General features: G+C 33.9%; 2 protein-coding genes across 3 annotated transcripts in view; both read right to left on the bottom strand.

The window, feature by feature from the left end:
• Nucleotides 1-5,243, bottom strand: part of LOC123675788 (cytochrome P450 4C1-like) — a 37,419-nt gene extending 32,176 nt beyond the window's left edge. The window contains exon 1 of the mRNA XM_045611307.1: nucleotides 4,966-5,243. The gene's annotated coding sequence lies outside the window, so the exon portion shown is untranslated. The remainder of the gene's footprint in view (nucleotides 1-4,965) is intronic.
• A 1,334-nt stretch (nucleotides 5,244-6,577) lies between these two features.
• LOC123676157 (leucine-rich repeat transmembrane neuronal protein 1-like) lies at nucleotides 6,578-14,855 on the bottom strand. 2 transcript variants are annotated; one of them, XM_045611881.1, is made up of 3 exons: nucleotides 14,672-14,855; nucleotides 10,900-11,363; nucleotides 6,578-7,875 (listed from the first exon to the last, which is right to left on the bottom strand). In XM_045611881.1, coding segments are annotated over exons 1-3 (870 nt in total). In that variant the 5' UTR covers nucleotides 14,674-14,855; the 3' UTR covers nucleotides 6,578-7,471. The 2 variants fall into 2 exon arrangements, with proteins under 2 accessions (XP_045467837.1, XP_045467838.1); XM_045611882.1 differs by lacking the exon at nucleotides 14,672-14,855 and adding an exon at nucleotides 14,240-14,365.
• Nucleotides 14,856-14,974: the final 119 nt, after the last annotated feature.

A 14,974-nucleotide genomic window follows, 5' to 3' on the forward strand; every position in this document is an offset into this window, starting at 1 on the left:
GACATACACTTGAGGATTAGCTTCACTTCAAATGCGGCAGTTTTGTTTGTTGACGTAGCCATTCAACCAGAACTGCGCTTCATCGCTAAACAAAATTCGCTTATGAAAATCGGGAACAACGGCAATCTCATTTTGGGCTCATTCGACGAATCTACGCCTTACTTGATGATCGTTTGGCTTCAATTCTTGCACGAGTTGGATTTTGTAAGCACGCAAACCAAGATTCCGCAAAATCTTTCATAAAGTGGATGGACACAGATCCAAATCCTGTGCTCGATTCGATGGCGGATAGACTCATTCGGGTCTTCCTCAATGCTACGCTCTACAGCAGCAACGGCGTCTCAGGGGAAGCGAGTTATCAATAATCAATAAAGCGAGTTATCAGTAAACGTGGTGCGAGAACGTTCCATGGTTAATCGAATTAACTGCTCTGATGGACGATTTTGTCGACGATAAAATGGACGATATGTAGGTATTCCTCCAGAACCATTATTTTCGAAATAAAATTGCACTATTTGCAAGCGTTGTTCAGGCGTGAGTCTATTCATGATAAATTGCCAAACCAAACTGAGAATAAATCACTTGACAGCTGTTAAATCGGTCGCCATCTTGAACAGTAATGCCAACTTAAAGTTATATACCTCGAAAAAACACCCTTCATAAAGAATTACGATATCAAGATTCGTGCTAAATTTTTTTATGATAACGATAGAAAATTCATGCAGAATATCGAAAAAAAACAAAAATTTCACTGATAACAGCCTAAATATCGAACCTTGAGATTCGCAAACAGAAGCTCTACAAGTTTCATTGAGTACATTATAAGGTGTAATCCGCTGGTTTTCCTTGAAAAATCCCTTCTTAGAAAAATGATAAAAATGGGGCACCTTTTTTACGAATATTTCTCATTTATTGCCAGTTATTATGAGATTTAATTGATTCAATGTGATTTTTTGTATGTAGGGAGCCCGATGTAAAAACCACCAACTCTTGTCTTTATCTCTAAAACAGCAATTAATTTCCATGATCTATGATCTCTTATGAGTATCATATATGCCATAATAATTACTGAAATGAAAAAGAATTCTTCAAATATCTAAAATAGAAACCAAGATATAGCGAAATATGTCAAACATTAATTTTTCAAAAACAACCTGTAATTCGATAACGAAGTAAAATATTTATGATTCGATTACTGATATCTGAATGAGCATTTTTCGAATAAACATTTCTTATAAGGAAAATCAGTGGATTTACATTCATTATCTTATGAATCGATAATACAGGGTCCGGCAAAAAAACCTCCCTGATTTTAATAGGCATTTGCAAAAAGAATAAGAAACATATAGAACAATTACTTATATTTGTGAATAACCTATATAATGCCATTTTACATCACTTAGTACACTTTACTTGGTTTTGAAAATTATGTCTGATAAATGATGTCCCCCATTGTTAAGACATTCATGACATTTCCTGGCCCCCAAGGTCACCCAACTTATCACCTTGTGATTTCTTTCTGTGGGGGTACCTAAAGGCTGAAGTGTACAAACATCGTCCCAGAACTCTGCAAGAACTAAAAGATGCCATTAGGCAGGAAGTGGCAGCCATTCCAAGGCTTCCGAAGAACTATGGACAACTTCAGGGAAAGACTTCGTGAATGTCTTAACAATGGGGGACATCATTTATCAGACATAATTTTCAAAACCAAGTAAAGTGTACTAAGTGATGTAAAATGGCATCATATAGGCTATTCACAAATATAAGTAATTGTTCTATATGTTTCTTATTCTTTTTGCAAATGCCTATTGAAATCAGGGAGGTTTTTTGCCGGACCCTGTATAAGTGTTCAATTTGAAATGAGGGAAAATCTTTGAATTTCCATTCACAAAATTTGGCAAGCTGTTCACCAAACCTTGTATAGAATTGGTCTATTTCAGATATACCGTTAGAAACAGTTATAATACATGAATAATATTTGACCTGTTAAACAATTCCAATTGGACTTGCCATAACTTTTAATTAACAAATTTTCCGAGTGACCAATATCGGACAAAACCTGTCAAGCTAAATATCTCAAAACCGTAGATATTTTTGGGATTAGTACCTATAAAGTAACTATAATTTGATGTAACAAACCGAAAAAGTGTGAGAAAAACTTGTTTCTCAAAGTTGGAAATACATAGAACATCCTATGTGACCTTTGTTTTATTACGTAGGTAGTGGTCGAGTAATAAGGATATCTGATAAAAATTGGATTCGTATCTCTTTCCTAAATGAAATATGGAACAACACGCCACTGCTGCAGATTCTTATAAATTTTTTCAATCCCTAGTCAGATTTTGCTCATTAACGAACTCGACTGGCGAGAAACGAGAATACCACGAAAATTTACAGATTTTTTCGGAAATTATGGTGTTTTTACGGACCAGAGGAACGGACAGAATTGAATTTGACCACAAATTCGACATCAGTGAGACGAACATTATATTGTTTTACAACGAACAATTTCTGTACTGAATGGTTAAAAATGATGAACCAAAAATGTGTTGAAAAAACATGTGACAGATTCACTAAAAGATTGACAAAGCTTGATTTTATCACAAATAATAAATATCAATAATTATGATTATAATAATTAATGAATAATGATTAATAGTATTAATAAGAAATCATTAGACAAATATCACTAGTAGGTATATGAGCAGCAAAATTTTCGAACAGAATTAGCAGGCAATTATCATCACAAGATCTATCTATTTGCCCAATTGTACATATATTGTATTTTTGGCAGTCAATACAGGTTAACATAATATATTCTCCTGATTTATCATCTTTTGATGAAGTAACCTCGTTGTCGATCAATTAACTGATGTTTGTTTTGTTTTTTTAGAAATACTTTCGGTACAATTTATGGAAATATATTCAAAATTTTCCTCTATGAAAATTCAATAAAATAGTGAAAATTTCACTCAATATTTTCGTGACCACAAAACAGATTGAGTATTAGACTCGGGTGCAGATCTAAAATCAGAATTTACAGCTTCGTGCTAAAGAAATGAAAGGTACCTTATACAGGGTGGCCACTTTTTCAATGGGATTGTATTGGTAACTTTTAAACCATAACAGTTAGAAAGTCGGTCAAATGGAGAAAAAGTTGCATGCATAGAAGCATTATCAAGCAGTTCAAACAAATCGAGATTATCAGGGCCGGTTATTGAGATATCATAAGAAAAGTGAATTCTGTCAATTTGATTTTTCTTTTTTTCCCACTTTATTTCAAATATTATCAAAAAATGTTACAGGAACTTTTTATTCGACAGTAAATTGTTCTCAATTTGACGTAATCAGATTTCGTATCCAACGTTTCGTGCTCTCTGGGCCACCCTCAACCTCATTTTTTTCAATACGGACCTGTATATTTTATGACACTTTTCGAAATAACTTTCAACGCTGAATTCAACGATATATCATATAATGTCATTCAAAGTTGATTTTCAAGGTGATTTTGACCCTTATCCAAATTTCTTTGGGTCGGATCTGTATTACATTTAGGTATCTTTAGTTCAATTAACAACATGCAATACATTTCGATGAGAAAATCATCTTACTCATCTTGAACTAAATGGAACATATCAGAATCAAATCAAGAAACAAGTAATAATTATTTACATATTTCAATTCATAATAATTAAACGAATCATCATTTAATGAAAGAAAAAGCGAATGATTATTCGAAAGTAAATGAATATGAATGAAGTAAGTGTTCGAAATGTCCACCATTTTGTAAAATGCATTTAACGGTTCCGGAACCCATACTTCTTAAACATATGCTTATTTTGTCTTCTTGAATACCTTCCAATACATTCTCAATCTCGCGAGAAATCACTATTGTTGGATTTGTCATTTGTTCCATTGAAACAAATTACAGAATCGAACTTTATTTTGATATCATTACGATATAAGTTTTGCAAGGCTTGGTATTCAAATTTTAAATCATTATATTCGCGTCTCTTGACTATTTTATTAACAGCAGTTTTCGATAAATTGCATTCACTACAGATCCGACCCAAAGAAAATTGAATAAGTGTCAAAATCACCTGAAAATCAACTTTGAAAGACATTTTATGATATATCGTTGAATTCAGCGTTAGAAGTTATTTCGAAAAGTGTCATAAAATAAACAGGTGCGTATTGAAAAAAAAGAGGTTGAGGGTGGCCCAGAGAGCACGAAACGTTGGATACGAAATCTGATTACGTCAAATTGAGAACAATTTACTGTCGAATAAAAAATTGCTGTAACATTTTTTGATAATATTTGAAATAAAGTGGGACAAAAAGAAAAATCAAAATGACATAATTCACTTTTCTTATGATATCTCAATAACTGGCCCTGATAATCTCGATTTGTTTGAACTGCTTGATAATGCTTCTATGCATGCAACTTTTTCTCCATTTGACCGACCTTCTAACTCTTATGGTTTAAATGACCAATACAATCCCATTGCAAAAGTGGCCACCCTGTTTACCAAAATTAATCGCTCTAATGTCAAGCCAAAATTTTAAGAGGTTTGTATCATCTGAGCCCCTCATCTAGATGCAATGACCGATAATAATAATAAATCATATCTCATATAGTGTTCTGTGGTCTCCATAGGTCCATATGAATGCATGCATGAACGAACGAACGTAGTATAACTTTGCTTACGTATTTAAGACATATTTATCAAAATATTTCCAGCCATTCCGGAATGATTATTCATACTAATCAATAAGACACATTTCGTCAAGAATAAGTTTTATGCGAAAAAAGGTGGGAACATCGAATATTTATCACCTACCATGAAGAGACAGTATTTACATTAGTAATAATTTATATCGACAAGCCAACATTTGGCAAATTCTGTGCAGTATCAAATTGTGTAACTAAGAATATACATAGCTGAATTTCCAGTAGTAGCTTACCAACAGTATCACAGTATTCACTAACACTTGTTCAAGCACCTACAGAAGATTACATTTTGAACGATACCTATATATAAAGGTTCTTATATTATTGTGAATTGTGATTCATTAAATGAATGTCGAAAGATCCTGCTAACAATCCAATGCGACAAGAGTTATTTGCCACTTCTATAATATTTTGAGTCGAACAGTGACTTAAAATGTTTTTTTCGAGGACAAAAATAATTGACAATTATAAACAGATACCTTGTATCGAAATTTTCGCTCACGACGTCTTAACATGCTAGGCATACTTAATGGAGCAGGCTTTATGTTTCGATGTACATACTTAATTTTTTGGATCTGAAATATAGGTTTTAATGGAATAACTATTATTTTGAACTTTTTCAAATCACTTCTTACCTTGGAAAATGTACCTAAGTTAAAACTCTGAAATAACACTGATTATAGTATCTATAATTGAAATGTTATGATTTTTATACAGCGTATTCCAGAAAAACGTCAAAAAATTGTTATTTCTAATATTTGTAGAAAAAAGTTTCCATGAACGTAGGTTCGCGAATGCTTACTTAACAAAATACAGGGTGGTGAAGTAAGAAAAAATCGTTGAAACATTGTGATAACTTTTCAAACACTACAAACTAGTGTTGAAATTCTTACAAAAAATGGTGAGGGTCGGAATATACAGGGCTCGCGTGGGTTTTATTTAGATGGATGGTTTTCACAAACTCAGCTTGAAAGTCAATAACCCTCAACTTCTACCATAATTTCATAAAGAAATATTCAAGTTCTGAAACTAAGGCTGCCATAGTTTTTGCAATGCCTTATATTTCAAATGCCACAATTAATTACTTAAATATATTATCATTTCAAACCAAAAAAGAAAAAATATGGTTACACCCTGTATTTAGGTATGTAAGCATTTGCGGTCTATGTTTTCCTTGGAATAGTCGGAAAAAACTCAAATAGGATATTTGTATTAAAATACGTATGCCAATCAATCTCACAAAAATACCAACTAAAATTGGATTATTTAAGTTAATACATGTATAGTATATCCAAAGTCACTTGAACTAGTCCATAAAAACGCTTGGCCTTAGATGTCCCTTTGAAGTGGATACCGCGATCCGATAAATGCCGGGGTTTAATTTGAAAGTATTGTTAGGCAATAAATTCACTGGCCTCAAAGAAATTTCTGGAAACTTGGACAACCTTTGTATAATTGAAATATTCAGCTTCCTCCAAGTGACTTTGGATATACTATACCTAACCAAATCTGAATTACAATTTCTTATTTCTGAATTCCAAATTATGAAATCTTAATTTCAATTTCTTTGAAATCAATTTTTCTTCTTAATAATTACATATTGCTATTCTGAAATATAAATAACCCATTCTAAACAAATTCCCTATTCTGAAATTTAATTTGCTCTTCGAATACATTTAACGCTTTCTGAATTACAATTGGAAAAGGTGTTTTTCAAAATTTATTCGAACTTGAACCTTATGCCAAAAAGTTACTCGAGACCCTACGGTTTTCAAAAAATTTCAATTCGAAAATCATGAAGTAATAACTAATGCGTTGGGGTAAGTGGGGTATGAAGTGCAAATCAAAAAACAATCATTTTTATTAAAATCAGAAACAACAAAGAAATCAAACAAAGACTTACAAGAAGAAAATTAAAACGACATTTCGTTACATTTAAAAAAAAAGTTGATGACGCAACCGCGAGATGCTAGCCAGCATCGGCAAATAATAAATCATTATTTAAACTTTTTTTGCTCTATGTAAAACGGGTTAATCAGTTATATATCAAACCAATATAGAAAAACTAACAAATGAACTATGCTTCCATGCTCTTGAAATAATTGGTTCGACTCTTTCAAGGACAAAATCAAATAATCCTATCCAAAAATCATTCCTGAGGGGATATTAACGTCCTGAATTTATATTCAGAAATTATATCCATAAAATGAATAAAAATTCAAACTTTTTCCCACATGCATTTTAAGTCGCAAAGATTAAATTTTCCACAGGGTTCGGAAAAAAATTATCACATTATCGGGATAAGTAACAGAGAATTCGAGCAAAATATCTAAAATAATATCCTAGGACTAGGTGACTTGGTTGAAGAAGAAATAACAGGGGTTATTCCCGCGAAAAGATATTGAAAAATAAATTAAATTCTGTCATATAATTTGTATGCATCGAATGTCCAATTAACGCTAATAACAATAGCAACAACATGTAGAATTACGTTTGTATATGTATATGTATATGATAATTAGATAATTAAATCAAATTCAATTTATTTCTGCGCTTGTAGAAAAAATGTGGTTCCTTAATCTTGCGGAAAATGTATTTCCCGGAATGAACTCCGTTTCGCTGAACTAACATGGCAGTTTCGTGCAGGAAAGTACCACTTTCCACACTTGTTAGGAAATAATTTTAATAACCGGTATGTTCTGTCTTAAATATGACGATAAGCTAATCTCGTTAAACTTCTTAGACCAACATAATATCCAGTCTGTCCAACGAATTCTTCCTCGACCCTTCAGGCAGGCTTCTTCTGTCCAAAATAATCTTCCGAAGACTTGGTATATTCCTCCAAACTTCCTCTACGTCTACGATTGGTATCTTATTTTTGGAGACATCGAGATATGTCAGACTGTGCAGAGTAGCGAAGTGCCTAAATTGAATAGTCGCTAAATTGTTCCTGTTCAGATAAAGTCTCTCCAGATTCTTCAAGCCAGAGAATGTTTCAGGTTCTAGGTATTCTATCTTATTACCACTCAAATTGATGATCTGGATATTTTTGAGGGGTGTAAAACAGTTCTTATCAATCTTGATTATACCAGAGTCGGTCCAGTAGAGTTCCTTCAGTCTGGATCCGTTAAAAACTCCGTTACCTGTAAAGAACGAACTATAATAAACAGCCAAGGACAAATAAAGACAGAAAATGTTTAGTCGAAGAAAATATGAAACTAAAAAAGTTTTGTTTTGCGAAACTAAAACTAGATGGCATTAACATTTCCGGTCAAATATTCTCGGTGACTGAAGAAATATAACTGAAAGTTAGTATTTCTTCTCCTTTATTTTATTTCCCATTAAGAGAACCAGTCATAAGTCCAGTTCAGAAACAGGCTTAGCAAACAACCAGTAAGAAACATTCAGTAGCAGAACAAGAGCAACAGAGTTTCTAAAATCCAGATCGTAATATCGCTGATCTGGTTCTACAGAGATTTCACATCAAGGCCTGATACATCTGGAAGAAATACAGTGAATATGAAACAAGACTCTCACGCCCAACTCCTCATGATCAATATTGCTCTAGAGTTGAAGATCACTAATTTAGAGTAATCGAACCAAAAAATTAAAAAAATGATAATTCCAAAACTAATTAGTTCAAAAGAAAGCAGGAAAGAATATTCCTAAGTGAAAAAGGCTGAATATGAAAAGAAGGAGAAATCAAGTCCCATCAAAGGGAAGGGAAGGTGAGAATTATTGAGTACAAGGAATAAAACCAATTCTCAACAGTTCGCATTCTGGAATGCAAACAGATTTCGACCAGCGACAGATGAACAAGAAGTGTTCGCATCATAGATAGATGATAGATAGTTAATTTTCTTTATTTCGAATTTTACACAACAAAAGCTATATCAAAGATGAAATGACATCATAGGAAAACCTATAGTAAACGAGAAAAAACTCAAGCCATCCCACAGGAAACTTAGGATCCAAGTAACAACCTGTAACGTTCAGGAAAACGGAGGAAGAACAGCAATCTACGTGAAGCATGAAAACAAGTTCTACACACCTGCAGTGTCGACTGTAGAACAACTGGAAACAACAGGTAAGGTAATAACAATGTCAAGCGGCCTACTCCACCTTTTTTTCTTGTTACAGCAAACCTGGTAGAATCACTGCTTGGCATAGACCTTCAAATGGTATATTAGGACAACATTCCCACGATTAAAATAGGAGATTTCAATACCAAACGTACCAAATGGATAGAAGCTTTCACTACACAGGATCCCGATATTGTTTCGTGATAATGGCCCCAGAGGAACCAACATACCACAACTATTATTCAGGAATCCCAGACATCCAAGACATTGCCGTAGTGAAGAATGTCAACAGCAAAATTGACCTCACAACCAGAAACGCACTAAGCTTATATCATAATCTTGTATGTACAGTGCATCCCATTTTGGGTGAGACAGCCAGGTTTCTCGCTTGTTATTTAAGATAGAGCCTTGCGGTTTTCACGTTCCTGTCCTACTTTTTCGTGAAACTCAAGTTGGTCTTATCAGATTTTGCACAACTGTTTCCGTTCAAGAGATACAGGGCGATTTTGGAAATTGATACTTTTCGGACCCCTTCTTTATCTCCGAAGTTATTAGAAATAATGCTGAGGTGAAAACTACGTCTGAATCAGAATTCTGCGTAGAATCTAGTGGCGTACTCAATATTTTTTTTCGGGGTATGGTTTTGAAGATTCAACACAAACTTATGTTTTTTTTTATGGAACACCATGTGTATCATTACTTCGTTGAATTCGTTATTTTTTTCCTTTCAAAATGATATATGACACTATGTAGGTAGGATGTTCAGAAATGTTAAAAAAACACTAAAACATCAAATAATGATGATTTTTTGTTAATGGGCAATGGATTTCCCATAGAAAAGAAGAATCAATAATGATAACAATAATTTATAGCGATGACAGCTAGATCAGATTGGTTTTTTCCCTCCAATGCCTACTTGATAAAACAATGCTCCCAAATGCATAGAAGCCATAATAACAACAAGGATGTTTGTGTCATCAATGACCTACTACTTTTAAAAATCGAAAGTAATAATCCTCTTATTGAAACATAGAAAATTCATGGCCCATTTACAAAAAATCATCATTATTTGACGTTTTAGTGTTTTTTTAACATTTCTGACCATCCTACCTACATAGTATCATATACCATTTTGAAGGGAAAAAAATAACGAGTTCAACGAAGTAATGATATATAGGGTGTTCCATTAAAAAAAATATAGGTTTGTGTTGAATCTTCAAAACCATACCCCGAAAAAAAATATTGAGTACGCCACTGGATTCTACGCAGAATTCTGATTCAGACGTAGTTTTCAGCTCAGCATTATTTCTAATAATTTCGGAGATAAAGGAGGGGTCCGAAAAGTATCAATTTCCAAAATCACCCTGTATCTTTTGAACGGAAACAGTTATGCAGAATCTGATTAGACCAACTTGAGTTTCACGAAAAAGTAGGACAGGAACGTGAAAACCGCAAGGCTCTATCTTAAATAACAAGCGAGAAACCTGGCTGTCTCACCCAAAATGGGATGCACTGTACATATGCTTATCGAAAATTGTGCAAAAGAGAAAAGAGGTTAACGATTGGAAGAAGTTCACTGAATCCATCGAAAGCGAGTTTCAACAATCTACAAGAATAGACGGTACCGAAGACTTCGAAAAACTAGTTGCAGATTTCGAAGAAAACCTCCACCATGACAGAATGTGTCTCAACACAAACGGACGATACCCTACAGTATCGTCAAATTGATCAAAGAGAAAACCCGTTCAAGAAGAATGGCACGCAGATCCAGAAATCCGGCCGATAAAACAACAGACTATAAACTTTCATGGGAAATTAGAAAGACGTTAGTTCAAGAATGAGCAATGGCAGCAAAAGCTACAATCTACGATGACAATTCGATCTGGAACAATGTTGTGAGTTTGTTGTCGAGAGGCATCTACAGGATTTACCAAAGTAATTGCCAATATTTCAACTATAAAATATTAAACACAAAATATTAAGATATTACGTTGTAAATGGGACTTGGGATTCACTATCATGAGATGGAATGGCAGTGGTACGTCTTGTTAGTTCCGAACGTGGTAGATGTCGATTGATTCTTACCCAAAATTGTAACATCCACCTTAGATATAGACAGATACTCCAACTGCTTCATCCTCTGGAAAGCATCATGTTGAAATGTAACGTCGGTATCGTAAATGGAAAATGATTTTAGACTCTTGAATCCCAACATAATATTGTTGGTCAGGACCGGAAGACCTCTTACGTCCAGGATGTCAATAGACTCCAGGTACGACATCCGGAAAAGCGACGTCCAATCGAAAGAAGTGAATCTACTGTTGTACATCATAAATCTGAGGATCCTAGGGATGTCGAGGAAGGTCTCTTCGTGAACAACTCCAGAACAGTTCTCGATGTAGATGTTTTGCCCATATTGATAGACATCCAATATTTCCTCTTCCTTGAACTTCTTATGGGTAATGCTAAGAGTTGGGCAGGATTTGTTGAATTCAGCAGCATGAGTGGTCAATATGATGCAAAGGAGAAATAGAACGGCCAAGTTTGTCCTGAAAAAAAAAAGAAGATCACGGGTCGCTACAGATAGTTTTGGAATTGTCTTGTTGTAAATCTAGATCGCTGTACAAAGTTATTGTCAGTATTCATGCATAATATACGAAACATCCAATATTAGAGCAATATAAGACATTCAAGGAAACTGAAAAGGTCACAAGTTTTCACTAACAAGAACCATTTTGCCATCCAACGGTTTCTCATTTTGTTGAATACTGATTCACAAAATGCCCTTTTGGGATTTCAAATACCGCGTCACTCAATAAGTACCGGACCTGGCGCACATATGGCACCACCATGGGCACCCGTAGAAATTTTTCTCAGAGGGGGCAAAATGAAAATTATTGAAAAACGATAAGGCGTCCTTGATTATCATTGAAAACCGGAAAATTGTTGTGAATCCATTACTTTCCTTTTTTCCTTGCTCTTTGGATTGATAAAGTTATATTGAGGGTGTTGTGCTGAAAAATGAGGAAATCAAAATCTCAGGGACCCCCCCCTGCGGGCGCCCATGGGCACCACCAGTGCAATAATAATCTTCAACAAATGCTTGTCAAAATTTTAGAACATAGAGTACAGTCTGGGTCGAGCTATTGAGAATTAAGTAACTCAACTTTAGTTGTTGTTTGAAAAATGGATGATAATGACTTTAAATAAAGATAATTTCTACCTTTAAACATGATCGAAAAACCACCACTCTAGTCGTCCGAATACTGCAGTTGTTACAGAAAACATCCAAAAAGTCCATGTAATGGTTTTGAGCTAAGAGAAATTGAAGTTGCGTAAGACATCGGTAGCGTTGAAGATATCAGAAGGCAGTCTGTATACTCGGTATTTTGCGTGAACATGTGTCCATGTAACAATGATTTGCTCGAAATTCTTGCCGTGCTAGTTCGCCGTTAATCAAAAGCAACAACGCATTCCGAATATTTGGAGCTGTTTAAGCTGTATAAACAGTTTTTTTTTTGTTGCCAATAGGGACGAGGGCTTCTATGATAGAGGCGAATGATATTATATGGCCTTCAAAATGGCAACAAGTTATGGAAAAACTTACCAAGCGAAGCTCGAGATAAAATCGGTGAAATAGCCAGATTCATACTCAAAACAAGATATTATCCAAAAAAAAATGGAAAACGCGGATACAATATCAATTTGGAAGAAAGGAAAAGACAAAAAAGACCAAACGAATTATCGGCAATAAGTGATAGAGAAATAAATTCATAGAAGGTTAAACGATTTCGTAGAAGAAAAGAAAATAATTCCAGATTACCAGTTTTGGTTTTGCAAACATTAAACGATCCACCAACTGGAACGACTAACAGAAAATATTAAGGAGCAAATGAACCTCTCTACAAATACTGATGCAATATTCTTGGATATAGAAAAGGCAATTGATAAAATGTGGCATCAAGGTCTGATATACAAAATGAAGTAGATGAAATTTCCACTCAAACTTACGAGGTAATATAATCGTACCTGTCAAATAGAAAATTTAGAGTGAATATCGATAGTACCAGGTCGATGATCAGAGAAATTGAAGCCGGAGTTCCTCAAGGATCGGTGATAGGACCGCTGCTGTTCAACTCATACATGGCAGACAAACCAAACAATGAATAGATGCAAGATTGCTCAGTTTGCAGATGACACCGCTATTTACTAAAACAGTAGAATGAGGAAAACAATTACCAAGTAGTTACAGATAGACCTAGACAAACTGATAGAAGAAATGGAGATTCAAAGTGAATACATCGTAATCTATCTCGGAAGAACAACAGTAATGAAAGAGAAAGCAGGAAACGTCAAAATAGAAAATCAGAAGATAGAATAGAAAAAGGAAGCAAAACATTTGAGAGTAATTCTAGATGAAATAATGAACTTTAACGAACAGATAGAAGAAAACAGAAAAAAGGCAAGATAATTGCACGGGAGACTGTACAAGCTGTTCAATCCAAAAAGTAAACTTTCCTTAGAAAACAAGATGAAGATAATAAAAATAGTGCTAATGCAGGAGTAAGCTGGTATAATACGAAAGTCAATAATAAAAAAATAAAAACAAGTTGCAAAGTACACTAAATACTGTAATCAGAACAGCGGTTGGCGCCACATAGTATATAACCAACCAACAAATCAGAGAAGAATTGAGAGTTGGAACTATTGAGGAAATAGTTAACAAACAAAGAGACAATAGAAACGCTGAAAAAGCATGAGAATAAGGAATTAAGAAAGATACTACAGATCAAAATAAGAAGGACAGATAATAGGAAATACCTCTTTCAAAGAACTAAATAGAAGAAAAAGGTGACATGCAGTAGAAAGAAAAGTCTCCCATTTAGATAAAAGTAGGAAATCGGAGAAGTGAAAGTAACAGCGTAGGGAATAAAATTCTAGTACTTATACAAAAAAAAAGACCTAAGACTAAGTCCTAAGACCTTTTAAATATGGTAATTTGAATTAAATACTTATTTTGAAGCAAAAATAATTGATTTCTTTTTACTACACTTCATATTTATAATTGATATTTTGGTTATCAGTACAGAAAGAAGTAAACACAATGTTTTTCTGATAGTTATCACTTCGCATTACTAAATATTTAAACATGAAGATTCTAGAATTATACAAAATAATTCAACTCAAGATCAAATAATGAAAATCATTATAATAATTCAGAATGGACAAGACGAAGGTACGTTGCGAATTTGTTGCATATCATCAATCAAGTGTATACAGATAGATATAGAGACACTGGTGACTGGTGACATGACAAAGACAGTCAGTAACAGGTCCTCCAAGCCTCCTACAACCCGAGAAGACAACCATTTTTTTGACTTTATTATCTTTTTATTTTAAAGGCATGTTACAGCAAGGTAATTACCGTTTAGAACAGTTAATAGAAGTTTAGAACAGCGACGTATAGACCTTTAGACCTCTTCTTCAACACTTCGCGCTACAGCAGCAATATTCTCTTCAGCACGCACATATCTTCATCTTGTTTATAACTGCACGAATTGGCACGACCGACTACGTTAAAATTCTACAATATTTCAAGTTGGTTGAGTTACAAAACTTTTTGTTTGATGTAAGCCCTACTTATTGCAATATTATGATATCGATAAGAATAAAGAGGAATAAAAATTCATCAGTACTGTCTAACTTCGTTTGAATTGGTGGAAAAATATACCTAGTACTATTCATTTCCCATAGATTTGGATAATATAAATGATGATATCGCGTGAAAATATTCAATGGATTCAGATATACCTACGTTCGATTAACCATACATTTATCATTATTTTTCTAAACTCACATTCTATTCAAGCAATATTCAACACCAACCACCAAAAAAACCAAGATAATTATAATTTAGTCAACAAAAATTCCAATTTTATTCGCAACTGAAACTATCATGTTCGGATTCATTATTATTTTCACGTTATCAATATATTACGAGGTTAAAGAATAAATCGTCGTTGTGATATGAGAAATAATTCGTAAACATGTTCGTAACTCAATGAACAAAGATCAGATTCTTGAAGATAATGTTGAATAATTATCAAATTATTGGGATAATCCAAAAAATCCGAACAAAACTTGAAATACAGGGCGAGTC

The sequence above is a fragment of the Harmonia axyridis genome, chromosome 3 (assembly GCF_914767665.1).
Source record: "Harmonia axyridis chromosome 3, icHarAxyr1.1, whole genome shotgun sequence".
NCBI lineage: Eukaryota > Metazoa > Arthropoda > Insecta > Coleoptera > Coccinellidae > Harmonia > Harmonia axyridis.

Bases quoted from the DNA above. Each gene is read 5' to 3' on its own strand.
- LOC123676157 (XM_045611881.1), bottom strand. The intron at 7,876-10,899 runs GTAAGAATCAAT...CGTTCTTTACAG, and splicing joins GGTGGATGTTACAATTTTGG to GTAACGGAGTTTTTAACGGA.